Below are 15154 nucleotides of genomic sequence, written 5' to 3' on the forward strand. Positions count from 1 at the left end.
GGGTCGACGGTGTTCCGGTGGCTAGGGTGCCGGAGGGTGGTGGTAAAGTGGTCAGAGAGCTTCTATGTGATGATATGGTGCCGACGGGGTGCTCGGTCGGGGCTAGGAGGTGGTGGATCGGTGGGTCGATGGCGAGGCCGAGCGGCGGCGGAGCAAGGAGCTCGTCGGCGCTGCGGTCCGGCTGTTCCGGTGCACCAGAGCAAGATTGGATGGGCGGGGGAGCACCAGCGGGTAAAGGAGATGCTGTTTGTGCTCTGGACCGGGGATGGGGAGCTGCGGTGGGGGCTGTCAATGGTGAACCGAAGCCGCGGAGGAGGTCCGGTGAGGTGGGGTGATCGGAGCAGAGGCCAGGAAGCAAAATGTGTGTGTGCGGATGCAAGAATGAGTACTTGAGGAGCTTTAGGAGGTGCTCGGGGTCTAGAAGAGGATGTGATTGCGCGGGAGCAGGAGCTGGCATGCTGGCGGCGCGCGTGGCGGCACGGGCAGCGGCGGTGCGACGTGGGGGAAGCAGGGGCGGCCAGCGCGGGGTCGGGGAAGGCGGCGGCGAGGCTGGAGAGGACGCGTGGACTGGTGCAGAGCGGCGCTGGGGCGGCGGGGGCGCTGCACATGGCCGGCAGAGCGGCGGCGGCGCGCGGGCAGAGAAACAGAGGAGGTCGGGCTGGAGGAGGAAGACAAGGGCCAGTCTGCGATTCTCCAAAAATACAAGGACCTCACTGTAATGTCTAAGTAACTTTCAAACTAGAGCTCAAATGAAGATAGGACCAAAAGCAAAAGTGTAGGGTTTTTCAAAATCTTCAACTTTGCTTTAAGGCTCATTTGCAAAAGAGCAACAGATTTGAAACTACTATGAAACTTAGCAAAGTTTCTAAACTTTATATAAATCCTTTTTAAAAACTACACTACATTTACACCCTAGGGGTAGTTTCACCTATATTTACGATTTAAATGCAAGTTTTTGACTTTTGCAAAGCAACCCTCATACATTTAAATTCTACCTTCCATACTTACCCATTTAACACTAAAGGACCTTTATTACTTTATAATTATATAAACAACACTTTTTCCTTATCATTTAAATTTTTAAACATACTTTCTCCACATTTTGCACACAATTCCACACTAAATTCTAGTGTGTACAATATTAATTACCTGAGTGTCACAACTTCTCTCCTTTCCCCGCTCGGCCCAGCAGCACCCGAGCTCCTCTCTCTTCCTCTGACTGCTCGGCCCCACCTGTCGGTCCCCTTCTTCTTCCTCCTTCCTCCCCAATGCCGCGCGCAACAACCGGTGGATGCCCCCCCCCCCGCGATCCTCGCCGGCCTTCCCCTGGCGCCCCCCCCTCCCGAGATCTCCGGCTTCCGTCTTTAAACCGCCCCGCGCCCCTACATCCTAACCCTAAAACCTACGGCCGCCACCGAAGCCCTAGCTGTTGCCCTGCTTTGCTCCGCCGCGTAGAACCCCTACGCCACCGCGGACCCATTGCTCCGCCGCACCCCAGACCCGGCCAAGGTCCGCAGCAGCTTCGCCGCCTCACCAGGAAGCTCCTCAAGCCGGACATCCTCGACCCCGGCTCTTGCCGTGGCCGGAATTGAGCCCGACGCAGCCGCCGGTGAGTGGCTCCGCCACCCCAATTCTACTCCGCCGGTGTGTTCCCATCCTACCTAACCCCCCGCGGTACCTTCACAGCGCCACCCCGAGTTGATCCATGGAGTCCAGGAGCTAGGGGAACCCCTGCAGTAGCTTCTTCCACGAGCGCCGCCCCATTTCCGCCGCCCGCCATCGACACCGGCCACCCTGCGCTGCAGCTCCGCCCGAACCAAGCCCTCGGTGAGCAGCACGTCTTTCCCCTGGTCCTTTTGTGCTAGATGTTGTAGACAGTAGGCCGTTCTCGCGGCCAGAACACGCATGCCGGCAAGCGCCACCGTGCAGCTCCGCCCCCGTCCATGATTCCGTCTCCACCGGCCTTCCCGAGCCCAGCCTAGGCCACCAGTAGATGACGCGTGCCATGTAGAGCATTCCAGACCTGAGCACGGGTCGATTTGACCCTAGGAGCACCAAATTCAATGAACTCCGATGAGTTCCCAGCGCGACACCGCCGCGGGAGCTCTGCTCCGACGACCCCCGCCGCCGGCCGCAGCCCGATCCATCCTGAACCGCCCGATCCAAAGCGAACGCCCACGATTAGATCTAAATGTCATCAAATCCCAGCCCTCAAATCTAGATCCAATGGATCGGACCTTCCCCCTCCTGTGTACCGGTTCGCCCTTCCTTTTAAACCCGGGCCCTTAGATCCAGATCCAGCATATCAGATTCACCGCTAAGATCGGACGTCCGATCCACTGCCGCATAGATCGGACCATCCGTTTTACCATCCATATCGGGTCCGAACCGTCCGATCCAGATCTGACGGCACAGATAAGAACATACCCCTTCGGCGTGGCAGTTTTGCTAAAGATTGCATTTCGCCACAGGGTGAGAAAATCTGCTGGAACCTTCTGACTCACTCGGGGGATCGTAGCCCGCAGATTGTAGTTTCCATTATGTGATTAATTTCGTGATCCTGAGTTTTTTTGAAATCAACCTGCAGTCCACGTTAGTTCAAAAGTAATTCCAGTTAAGCCCCTGTTTTTGCACTGAAGCCCCTGAGTTTTCCAGTAATAGGGTCCGCCGCCCCTGGACATGTAGTTTTGCAGTCTAACCCCAAAGTTTTATAGGTGAATTATGTTTTAGTACCCGGTTTTTACGTAGAACCCCCTAGAAACTTCAGTTTTCTCGCAGTTAAACCCCTAGTCCCTGTTTTAGCCCTAGTTTTCGCATCTTAGCTCTGTTTTAAGTGGTTTTCATGCCCACGCGATCGTTGTAATGCATAGAATAGCTTTAGCTCAGTTTTGTGTGCTGTTTTATTGTATTGTTGTACTATTTCTTATCTTTTGCTATTGTTTGCATGTATGTGCATGTGTGGGCCATGTTTTGGCGTTACGATCGTGAGTAGACGTTGAGCCACTGGAGGAGTACCAGGAGCCACCTTCTTCAGACGTGTTGGAGCAACAGCTAGGAGAGTTTGAGGAAGGCAAGTATAACATGAACATCCTATCACTTTTAAATACAATTTCATACTGCATTTTAACACTGTGTGCCTATAAGGATTTTCTAGCCACTTTTATCCTTTATATATAAATACCTTGGGTTGCATTTTGGTTAAGTTGTGCTAGGTGCTGCGCTCTCACACATTATGGTCCTTTTTAATTAAATTTGATTAATGGTATATGCAACTTGATTCTGAGAGTGGCCCTCTGTGCTGTGTGCTTGAGCGGCTCACGTCTCGTTAAAATATGTTTTTATAGAAACATGGTTTAGGGGGCCAGCACGGTGCTTAGTGCTTGGTTGGCCACTCTCCATAAGCACCGGTTCATAGAGCGACAACCTGCGACAACCGCACAACCACAAGACTGGAATGGGACAATCTTGGCTTATTAATTAGGTCATTTTGGTTTGGCAGTAACTTACCTGCGGGGCAAGAGGGGTGGTAAGCTTCTATGGCCCTCGCGCTACGAGGCTTGGTCTGTGCTATGTGCTTGTACCCCCTCGAGTCTTTCTCCATAGTTGCTAATCCAGAAATCCTTAGCGGTTACACCTTACCAACGTGTTCTTTGTAACGGCCTCGTAGTGTGCTTACTAGTCATCTCAACTAAGGAAGTGTGGTGAATAACTAGCGTAGCCCACGACTTGTGGTTAAAGATGTGCAACCTCTCGAGAGTGTAAAACTGGTATACTAGCTGTGCTCATGGTCATGAGCGGCCCAGATCCTACGTCTAATTAGTGGGGTTTATCTTTGGTGGTTTGGCTTGGATTTCAGTAGACTCATGAGTAATTTTAATTAATTATTCAGTAACTTGGGTTATGGTAATTCATCCACTTGTAGTAAATAGCTTTACTAAAATTTGCCCAGATTAAAATCTAATGCAGTTGAGTCAGCTAACCGTAGAGCCTCATAGTTTGTGTTATACTTGTTGAGTACAAGTTGTGTACTCACACTTGCCTTCTCTACTCTTCTATTCTCTTTGAGATATCTTCGACTGCTGCTCAGTACCAGGTGACATGGAGGACTACATCTGCAGACTCGACGATTTCTAGGCGTTTGTCTCCCAGCCGACGTCCCTATGGCGCTTTGTTCTTCATATATTCATTTTATGCTTCCGCACTCCTTGAACTGATTCTTGATTTGGTTGTAATAAAGAATTCATTTACAATTTATACGCTTTTATTTCGTGATATGTGTTGTGATATCTTGATAATTCTGTTGTATATATGCGTGACTTGATCCTGGCGCATATATGATTGCTCGGTTTATGTCTTTGTAAATCGGGTGTGACAGCAGGGACCCCCTCCAAATGAATCCACATCTAAGGCAATATAAACCACCACACAGGACGTAGGGTATTACGCATAATGCGGCCTGAACGTGTCTAAAGTTTCATGTTCCTTGCACCTTCGAGTTCTTGATCTCGGTGACACCCTATCTACAATCTACCATCTCAGGGGTATCCCTCGGTGGGCTTGGATGTTAAACAGTGACAGCTGGCGTGCCAGGTAGTGGTGTTCATCAAGCATCCACCGGCGAACTCGATACCATCTTTCGACTGCACGAGCGCTGTGCTCAACGAGGGCATGACGTTCATCTTCGGCTCCTAGATATACATCGCCAATGGCTCGGGTGGCTTCAACAGCTATCTGGCTAACACCAGGGAGCCGGAGGCGTCTGCAGTAACTCAACGTAGTCATCTCGACGAGTTTATCCACAACCTCGATGAGATGCTGCTCCCTGACCTAGCTAGGGAGACCGAGGAGGAGTCCATTCTCGACATGATTTTGACTCATGCTGCACTAGGACTTCTTGGGTCAGATTCAATCCAATCTGGGGAAGGGCGTACCCGACTCCTATTCGGGCTACACAACGCGGCTCCTGTCTACTAGGAGTCCATGCAATTTGAGTCCCTCCTCCGATCTGGAGAAGGACTTGGATTGCTTACTCAAGATCAGAGAAGGGGGAGCCACCGCCTATCGGGAGGCCCCCCGTCTTTGACAAGTACTCGGACTCGGATGATGACTTTGAACCCTTATAGGGTAGTCATCTAGGCCTGACTATAACTTCAATGCCGCAAGGCCGGTTCGTGTACTGGAAGGGCATGGAGCCCTCTGAGCTACTGGAGTACGACTCCTACCTTGTGGCCTTCACACAAGAATTGCCTTTTCAAGGAGGCAAGTCTCTCTCTTCCATCGCTGAGGAGGGAGAAGACAGGACCAAGCTAGTCAAGTACTCCTCCAGCAGCGAATTCTCACTGAATCGCCACATCTTCATGGCTTCTCTCCGTGACCACCACAACGATGATGAACTGGAAAGGAAGTATGATGATGAACTACCTGGATGAGGAGCGTAGAAGAATCTGATGGGCAAAGAATGCCAAGCGTGTCAAGTGCAGCGGAATGCACAGGCCCATGCACAAAACCCACCACACCGCAGAAACCTTAACAGTGCTTTCACCGCAGCTGATTATCACCAGTACAACACTCCAATCAGGAACATTGCTGAAGCGGCCTTGCTAATTCAGCAGCTACCCCAACACCCAGAGACTGAGAGGTTCCTAGAGCTAACACAGCACGCTATTGTCCAACTGGACCAGTGGGGCCCCATGTCATTGCTGCAGCACAGCCACTCAAGATCTGAGTGTCACGCGAGCTCCATCCCTCAGGCTAGTCGCACCCGAGGAGGAAGACCCAACCCTCGAGGGAACGACAACCACCAGTACAACCAAGACAACCGAGGTGGCCATGATCACCAGCACGCCCAGTGCGCCGCACGCGGCCACGCAGACCAAGAAGTCCAACAGCATCCATGTCAGTCGGGCAACCACCAGGTAGCTAGGCCTTAGGTCGGAGGTGACTTTGCGCGCGCGGGGAGGGGGGGGTCAAGGCCACCGCAGAGATTTTTGCAAATTATCCACAATCGACTTGAGGCAGAAAATCAACAAAGGCCGTGACGCTCGAGACATCATCAACTCGAACCCCGCGAGCGTGGTGGTGATCTCCATTACCTCGATGATAGTGATCACTTCCCAACATTCACTCGCAACATAATCACCCGCGATCAGTCGAAGGAATTCAAACCAGTCAGCATCACCAAATACGATGGCAAGCAAGACCCACGATAGTGGATTCGTTGCTACTCCACCGCCATTGAAGTGTCAGGGGGCTCCAACAGCACCAAGGTCGTCTACTTCCTGATGGCATTGGAGTCCGCACCACTCACTTGGCTCGAAAGCCTCAAGGAAAACTCCATCAACTCTTGGGAGGATCTGAAGAAGGTCTTCATCGACAACTTATAGGGCTCCATGCTTCGAGCAGGTACACGTCACGACTTGTCTCAGGTCAAACAGGAGGAAAACAAGACCTTGAGGTCATACACCTGGTATTTTTTTGAGATGCGTGCCACCATCGCCAACATCATCGATGAGGATGTCATCACTGCTTCCAGAGTGGCTTCGCTTCAAAGAACATCTACCGTGACTTCAGGCGCAGCCGCCCCAAGACTGTCATAGATCTCCACGACACGATGCAACGATGAGCCGACCAGGAGGATGAGGAGAATGAGCATTTCCCCAAGCGCAACAATGACAAGAGCAATAGTGACCACCGCTCCGACAAAGGCCAGTGGAACTACTCGAGATCTTCTTGAAAGCGCAAGCCCGATGATGAAGTCGCAGCTGCCGAGCGTAATCCGCGCGGCAAGAAGCCGGGGAACCAGCCTGGCCGGTACGAGAAGATCCTACACAAGCAATGCGTCACCCTCTTCTAGTGCATCACCCTCCGCAAGTCCCTTAACGCGCCTCTCCCTGATCAGGATGGCAAGGAGAAGGAGAAGGAGGATGATGAGGGAGACAAGTCGGGAACACAAGGTTTCCAAGACCTTAGAAACGTCATCAATGACATCTTCGGTGGCGATAGTGGCTTCCCGACCAAGCACGCGCAGAAGCTTACTCTATGCTAGATCCTGTCTGTCGAGCCAGCCATACAAAGGCCTCTGAGATATAGCAAGGTCCCGATCTCTTTCTTCGTAGAGGATCAGTGACCAGCTTCTCCGAGTCGGGAAAATTTCCGCTCATTCTGGACCTTGTAGCGGCAGGCTCAAAACTCACCTGAGTACTCATTGATGGTGGGAGCGGTCTCAACCTGCTTTTCACAAGTACATTGAAGTAGATGGGGCTGAACATATCCAAGATGCTCGCCCTTAGCAAGGCTCCTTTCTACAGTATCGTCCTAGGGAACGCGGCTACACCGATTGGCTCGGTGACCCTGCCAGTTACCTTTGGGACAAAAGAAAACTACCGTATAGAGTACATCAAGATCGAGGTGGCAGGCTTTGAGTCATCATACCACGCCATCCTCGGCAGGCCTGCTTTGGCCAAATTCATGGCCGTACCCCACTACGTCTACCTGCTCGTCAAGGTGCCAGGCAAGACAGGGGTGCTCACCTTTTGCGGTGAATTGAAAAAGTCATATGGCTGCAACCAAGAGGCAATTGAGTACACCTTGACTACTCACATGCCAGAATGTTCTTCTGAAGTCTTTGCGGCCGTGCACCAGCTCTCGTAGTCAAAGATGGAGATTCCAACCGTACATCAGCAACGGAAGCTAAGTCAGTCCACAGTGAAACCCAACACCAGTGATGTCAACCTGAAGACCATCCAATTGCAGGAGGGCGACCCATTCAAGACGGCTCTAATCGGTGCAGGGCTGGATGAAAAATAGGGAAGTGCGCTCGTTGACTTCCTTAGGGCTAACAGAGACATATTCGCGTGGAAACCAGCAGATATGCCAGGGGTGCCCATGGAGTTGATTGAGAATTGCCTAAAAGTCAATCCAAAAACCACCCTAAAGAAGCAACGACTGTGTCAATTCACTCTAGAGAAGAGGGAGGCCATCAAGAAGGAGTTGGCAAAACTACTTGCGACAGGTTTCATTAAAGAAGTTTACCACCCAGAGTGGCTAGCTAACCCTGTACTCATTTTGAAAAGGAATAATAATGAATGGAGGATGTGTATGGATTATACTGATCTCAACAAGCACTGCCTAAAGGATCCTTTTGCACTCCCGCGCATTGACCAAGTCATCAACTCCATGGCTGACTGTGTCCTGCTCTCTTTTCTTGATTGCTACTTGGGCTACCATTAGATTGCCCTCAAGGAAGAAGACCAGATCAAGACGGCATTCATCACCATTTTTGGAGCATATGCCTAGACAACCATGTCCTTCAGGTTTAGAAACGCAGGAGCCACATACCAACGAGCCATCCAGCTATGCCATGTTGACCAACTATACCATAATGTTGAAGCCTACGATGATGACATGGTCATCAAGACCAGAACCCACAATGAGTTCATCTCTATCAGACTCGGGCATACGGGACTGTGCATATGGCCTATATCTTACAGGATAAGGGATGGGATATGGCCCATATCCTACACTGGTTGTAACTACTTGTAGCGTAGTAGAATTACTCATATAGTAGTAAAACTAGTCGGATACAGTAGGGAACTACCAGAAAAGTACTCGGGTAGGACTCTAGGGCTTGTATCCGACTAAGACTTCCATATAAACCTGTCCTCCCAGACTATATAAGGGCGGATAGGTACCCCCTCCAAACAGGGAATCACACAGGAGATCACCCGATCATCACCTAAGGAAATACAAACCACACAAGACGTAGGGTATTACGCTCTTGGCGTCCCGAACCTGTCTAAACCTTATGTTCCTTGCACCTTTGAGTTCCTGTCTCGGCGACACCCTACCTACAAAATCACCACCTCGGGGGTATCCCTCAGTGGGCGTGGCGGTAAAACACCGAGAGCTCACGCATCAGGTAGTGGTGTTCATCGAGCATCCACTGGAGAACTCGATGGCATCGCTCAGCTTCACCAGCACCATGCTCGATGTGGGCACAACTCTCGTCTTTGGCTCCTGGATCTACATTGCCAACAGCTTGGGTGGCTTCATCAGCCACCTAGTCAACTCCAGGAAGCCGGAGGCCTCTGCAGCAACTCGACACAGCAACCTTGACTACTTCATCGACAAGTTGCTGCTCCCCGATCTACCCAGGCAGATCGAAAGGATGTCGGTTTTCAACTCGACTTTAATTCGTGCTGCACCAGGACTACTTAGATTAGATTCTAACCGATCTGAGGAGGCTTCATGATCCAAGTCTCTCTCCGACTTGGAGGACTTGGATCGCCTCTTCAAGATTCGAGACGAGGGAGCCACCGCGCATCAGGGTCCCCCCATTCTCGTCTACAACTCAGACTCCAACTAAGAGTACCCATTAACTACAAGTTCGAGCTGAGGAGGACTTGAGCATAGGGGAGCCACCGCTTGTCGGGAGGCCCTAGTTCTCGACAACCACTCGCAACCCAATGATTACTCCGAGTCATTTTCGGGTAATCATCCGGGTTTAACCATAAATCTACACCGCCAAGGCCGTTTCGTGTACTGGAAGGGTCTAGAGCCCTCCGGGTTACTCGAATTCGACTCCTGCCTTGTGGCAGAATCCATCCTTCGGCGTATCGACCCTAGGGAGCCAGAAGATTTTGACGACTCCGCTCAACTTCATCTCATGTCACAACATCGACGTGCTGCAGCGATGACCACGACTACTCAACTCATGCCATAGTCATGACTGCTTCAACATATCGGTAGCACCAATGACAACTTTAACAACTCGTCTTGTCTAGAAACTAATTGGGAATGAGCCGCAAACTACTTGGTGACAAGCTCCCCACGATCAACAACTAGTCGGAATCTGCTCCGACTAGTTGTCTCCATCGTCAAATTGCTCATGGATCAAAATCGGTTCGAGGTAGTTCAACCTAGGACCCTCTAGGCATTGGAAAAGGATTTGGATCGTCTACCACCACAAGGAGAAGGAGAAGCCACCGCACGTCGGGGGGCTATTTTTTCCGACAGCTACTCGGATTCAGCTACTCATGTGACCCGTGGTCTGGTAAGGGGATCAAATTGGTCGTGCGGGTTTGGGCATCGGAATGGCATGAAACCCTCCAAATCCCTGAAATCAAGTCCACCACGATTCATTGCCACACCCGGCGAACTACCTTTTGAAGATGGCAGAACCCTCCCTCCTTCCCACAACAAAGATGAGGGCCAGGTAGTGTGGAGTGCCAAACACTTCGCACCCAGTCGAGAAGTACTCATGATTCACTACGACAAGGACTGTGAAGGCCTAGAGTGGGTCTAGCTAGCGACTACGACAACTACCTCCTTGATCCACTCAACGAAGACGTGGACGTAATCCTCATCCAACACCAAGGTGGAAGACACAGATGACATCTAGAAGGAATGCCGCAATCTCATCAATGCAAAGTGCGCCCAACACCGGCACCGCGCAGTCGAGTCGAACCAGCAGGGGAGCGTTAACCTCCACGACTCCACCATGGGCGACCTTCGTGCCATCATCAATGCTGCCCGAGACGCCCACCATGTCATCATTGCCTGGCAGCAGGAGCGTGAAGAAGTGGAAGCCTACAGCCCCACCCGCTATCAACTCCCTCTCGATTACTTGGAGACTACTCAAAAGCACAAGCCAGAAGCTGGGGAACAATCCACCCGTAGAAGGAAGACTCCTAGTTTAAAGAAACGATTCGAGAAAGCCTCCACGGACAATGCCTGTGGCACCCGAAGAGCAAGCATTCTGCGTTCAAATGTCAAACCCTCCGGAGGGCCCTGGGAGATCCGCAAAAACTACAAAGAAAGGCGACGGGACTGTGACAGTTCATGTGCTTGTAAACTAGGCACATAAATTGTTAGTGTGAAGTATGTGTTTGTTAGTGTAAGGCTTGTATGTGTTTATGTGAAGCTTTTAAAAATTTAAAGTGCAAGTAAAAAGGGTATTTTTGTAATTATGAAAAAAAACCTAGGGTTGTTTTTTTTGCAAAATGTATTTGGATAAGGGTAATTTCAAAATAAGTGAAAGATGGTTTTGTAAACATGTTTTTCTTATTTTATCCCCTGTAAAAAAATATATTCATCCGAAAGTTGTACTAGAAATGCATGTGTTGAATTGTGTAAAAATTTTGGGTAAAGTGGTAAAAATAGGGGTATTTATGTAATTTTATAAAAGTACAAGTCCTTTTATGCAAGTATTTGATTTACAAAAGTAACTTTCAAAATTACTTAGGACTAAAGTGTAAAAGGTGCAACTCATTATGATATGTCTATCCAATCATTATGACGTGTCTATCCTGTCATCATGACGTGTCATAAATTCTTGCATTTAGGTCCTGAATATTATAAAATTTCACTCTTTTGGACAAAAGTAATTCAAATCCAATCTTTGCTCAAAACTTCACGTGTAAAGATATAAGTTTTGAGTTTTTGAACTTGAGCCCTAAAGCAATGTTGTAGAGTTTAAAAAACTCCCCAACTTTCGTTTTGGTATTTCTTCATTCAGGTTTTAAATTAATGGGAAAGTTATGCTTTATAGAGAGGTCCTTGCAGTTTTCTGAAATTGCGCATAAGTCCTTGGGAAGTCTCTTTTCTCTTTCTCCTCTATTTCTTTTCTTCTTGGTGTTTCTTTCTTTGCTTGTCTCACCGGCGGCATCTCTTTTCTGACTCCAACCTTATCCAACCGGCCATCTCTCTCTTTCCTCCACGGGCACAAGCGCAGGCCTAAGCGCTCCTGCCTAGGGCGGCCCGAGCGGCAGGTGGGCGGCCCGAGCGAGCGGCGCAAGCGGGGCTAGAGTGTGGGCGTGAGCGGACGCTGGAGCTAGCTCGCGGGCGCGCAGGTGCGGGGCGCGCGGGAGCAGGCGGCCCGGGCGAGCGCGCGCGGCCCGGCCGGCGCGGGGCGGCTCGGCTTGGGCGCGACGCAGGTGCTGGCGGCCGCAGCAAGGCACGCAGATAGCGTGGGAGCTGGAGCGCAGCGGTGGCACTGGCGCGGGCGTGCGGCTGGTGGCGGCGCTCTGGACCGGCAGGCGCAGGAGCGTGGGCGCGGAGGCTGGCTCGGTTGGAGCGCAGCGCCAGAATGGAACATGAGTGGAACATGAGCGGAACATGACCGGCAGGCGCAGGAACATGAGCGGTGCGGCCGGTGGCGCGATGCAGCGTAGGCGCGCGCTGGAGTGTAGGGAGCTGGCGTGGGCACGGCAGGTGCGGCGCCAGGGTGAGCGCGTGCGCGGCAGAGCAGAGTGGGCACAGATATTAGCGGCACTGGAACAGGTGGCCCGAGCAAGCAATGGCGCGCGTGCAAGCGGAGCTGCGGCCGTGGCATGGCAGCGTGCGAACAGAAGACGGGCGGTGTAAGCAGACGTAGCATGGGCCAAGAACGCATGCGGTTCGGGTGTGCGCAGAAGCGATGCGGCAAGACCGGGGTGAGCGCAGGATTCGGCAACAGGAGGAGGAGAAATTGCTGCGCAGGACGACTATGTGCAGGACGACGGCGTGCAACGCATAGTGGTGTCTCCACTGGACGAGCTCAGGCCACGACCGAGTTGATGTGCAGGAAGGTCGTGCGTGGTGCGGGAGGAGCTGCAGTGCGACGGTTGCGGGCGGATTCGCACGGGAACAGCAGGGCCGCGTATGGAGGATGTTGGAAGCCGCTGAGGAGAAGACAACGGAAGGCACAGCCCTGATGCGGACAGACCTCGGTCCTTGCAGAGGCGGAAGAATGTTATAGCGCGGCGAGCTGGAAAGAAAGGCGGCGAAGCGAAGGCGGCGGTTATAGCACGGCGAATTCGGAAGGCAGCTGCGCGGGTGTGCTGGCCGTGTTTCAGTGGCACACGTGCTTGAGCAGAGGAAGTTCAAACAGTAAGCAGGAAAACCCTGAGGTTTGCAAAGGAGTCGGCATAGTGAACCAATCCAGCCCTATCGGCTTCTTCCTTGAGTCTACGACATCCAGCAGCTCTTACCCTTCACCGATCGTCCGAGCAAGACCACAACACCTCAAGAAAGCTCGTGAACCCTCTTATCGAGCCTCTTCGAATCCCTTCACCAGGACATCGTCGCCGTGGAAAAGTCGACTATCGTCGCCACGGATCACCGTGAGGAATACCTCTCCGGTTATTCTTCGCCCACTGCAATTCCCGGCAAACTTCTTCGTCATCCACGGAACCTCATCACCGTCGAGCACTTCTCATCGTCAATCCTGTTCATCGTGGCAAATCACTTTCCATCTGTTCTTCTTCACAACCAAGGCTACCCCAAGGTTTGCCCTGATTCACTGAATCTTTCTAATGCCGGTGACCCCTTTGCCGGAACCTTGTCGTTATCTTCCTGTTCTCTGTTTTCCTCGATCAGGGACTTAATTGCTTTGTTTTAGAAAGTTCTAGGGTATTCTCTGTAAAATTTCCAAAACTTTCTTTATTTCAAATCAGTGAACATTTATAAGTTTTATGTTGTGCTCTTGAATTGAAAGTCTTGATTTGTGATCTAGGTTAAATATTAGGGAATGAGTGCTTTATTGAACCTTATATTGTATGTATATGTTATAACTGAAAAGTAATCACAAAATGTATGTCTTATATGGAGATGTGTGATATTTAGTTAATCCTTTTATACGAATGCTTATATCCCTGCCATCAAGACTTTATCCTTGTCTTGATTGCCATTTCCTTAAGGTCCTTTTTATATAAAGATCTTTGTTAATCCGTATGTATCTGCTGCTTAGCTAATACATCTCTGCAGCTATGCTTCAGCGTCGGCTATCAGCCCCGTCGCTAAGCATCCGTCTTCTTTGAGTCTATGATGTTTCTGTGTAACAACTGTCAGCCGATGCGCTTCTTTTGGTATGCTTCTACCATCAGCTGGTTAGCTGATCCGGTTGTTACCCTTCTAATATCGGCTACTGCCGATACAATTCTTTTGTTCTGTCCTACATCGACTGCACATAGTCGATGTATCGGAGATACACACAATCTTAGGATTCTTGCTATCGGCTAATCCAAGCCGATTCTAGTTGTTTTCCATATCGGTTATGGCCAATCAATCCTTAGTTTTCCCATCCCTATCCACACACTTCTATCAGCCGAGTTATCGACTGAGAGGTCGGCTGTGTATCTATCGGTCACATACCCTCAACCACACTCCGATCAGCTGCACATCTGTAGAACATAACCCATCGGCTGTACATCACTCAATTGTTGTGCTGACGTAATTGAGCCGATACAACCACATCTAGTTACCTAGGATAACACTTAAGCACATCTCAGTTAAAACACAGCTGTTTTAGGAATCACCCCTCTGCTAAAGTAATCGATGCTTTCATCGATCAATTAGGGGAGCGATGCACCTATCAATCAGCTAAACCTCTGTTGTTTCCAATTGGCTCTGTTGTAACCTTCAACAAGTAGCCGATTCTAATTAGTTGTCCACCTAAAGCTCTATCTAAGTATAGTTTCAGATCCTTTTGGTTGTTATGTAAGTAATATGTTAAATGAGTGTTGAATTGGAACTTTGTTGTGAAGTAAAATAGTTTTGTGTGCACACTTGAATGTAATGTTGCATTGCATGTAGATACGTCTACTTCTGCAAATGGTACCTACAAGATCTCCCAGGAGTCTGCAGAGGATGTTTCTGAAGACCAAGCAAATGGCACCAAGGGATTATCTGAAGCCCGAACCAAAGTTCAGAAGATAATAATACTAACATCCATGACTTCAGCCCCACCAGTAAAGGCAAGCGCCGGTGCACATCCCAATATTTCAAGTTATTACAATTTTATTATTATATTATATATCTTGCATTATGTCTAGGAGTTGAGATGAAACCCTAGTTGCATAAGATCTTAGAAAACCAATGTATTGTACCCGAGTCCTTACTGTTTAGATGCTCTGCTAAATAGGACCGGTAAAAGTCGGGTGATTTGCTGTCACTCGCGCGATATAGGAGTTACTTGTTTACAATTCTGCAACCACTATAAGGATGATGGACAGGGTCATGTGTTGTATCATGACCTGAAGGTTTACCCTGTCTATTTTATTAAAAGTGGTTAAGGTCGAACCATGTGGTAGTGGTGGCTAAGCATTTGAAAGTACTAGCCACATGCCGTGAAATATGGTAAGCGGTAAGCCTAGTAACTGATCGGCCCGGCAAGTGG

The 15154-nt window shown here is 50.1% G+C and overlaps 1 protein-coding gene across 1 annotated transcript; it reads left to right on the forward strand.

Annotated features, from left to right (window-relative positions):
• The first annotated feature begins 7254 nt into the window (after positions 1 to 7254).
• Positions 7255 to 7650, forward strand: LOC112900541. Its single transcript, XM_025969394.1, has one exon. It carries the CDS (start codon positions 7255 to 7257, stop codon positions 7648 to 7650), a length of 396 nt encoding a protein of 131 aa, XP_025825179.1.
• Positions 7651 to 15154: the final 7504 nt, after the last annotated feature.

The sequence above is a fragment of the Panicum hallii genome, chromosome 7 (genome assembly GCF_002211085.1).
Source record: "Panicum hallii strain FIL2 chromosome 7, PHallii_v3.1, whole genome shotgun sequence".
In the NCBI taxonomy this organism is placed as follows: Eukaryota; Viridiplantae; Streptophyta; class Magnoliopsida; order Poales; family Poaceae; genus Panicum; species Panicum hallii.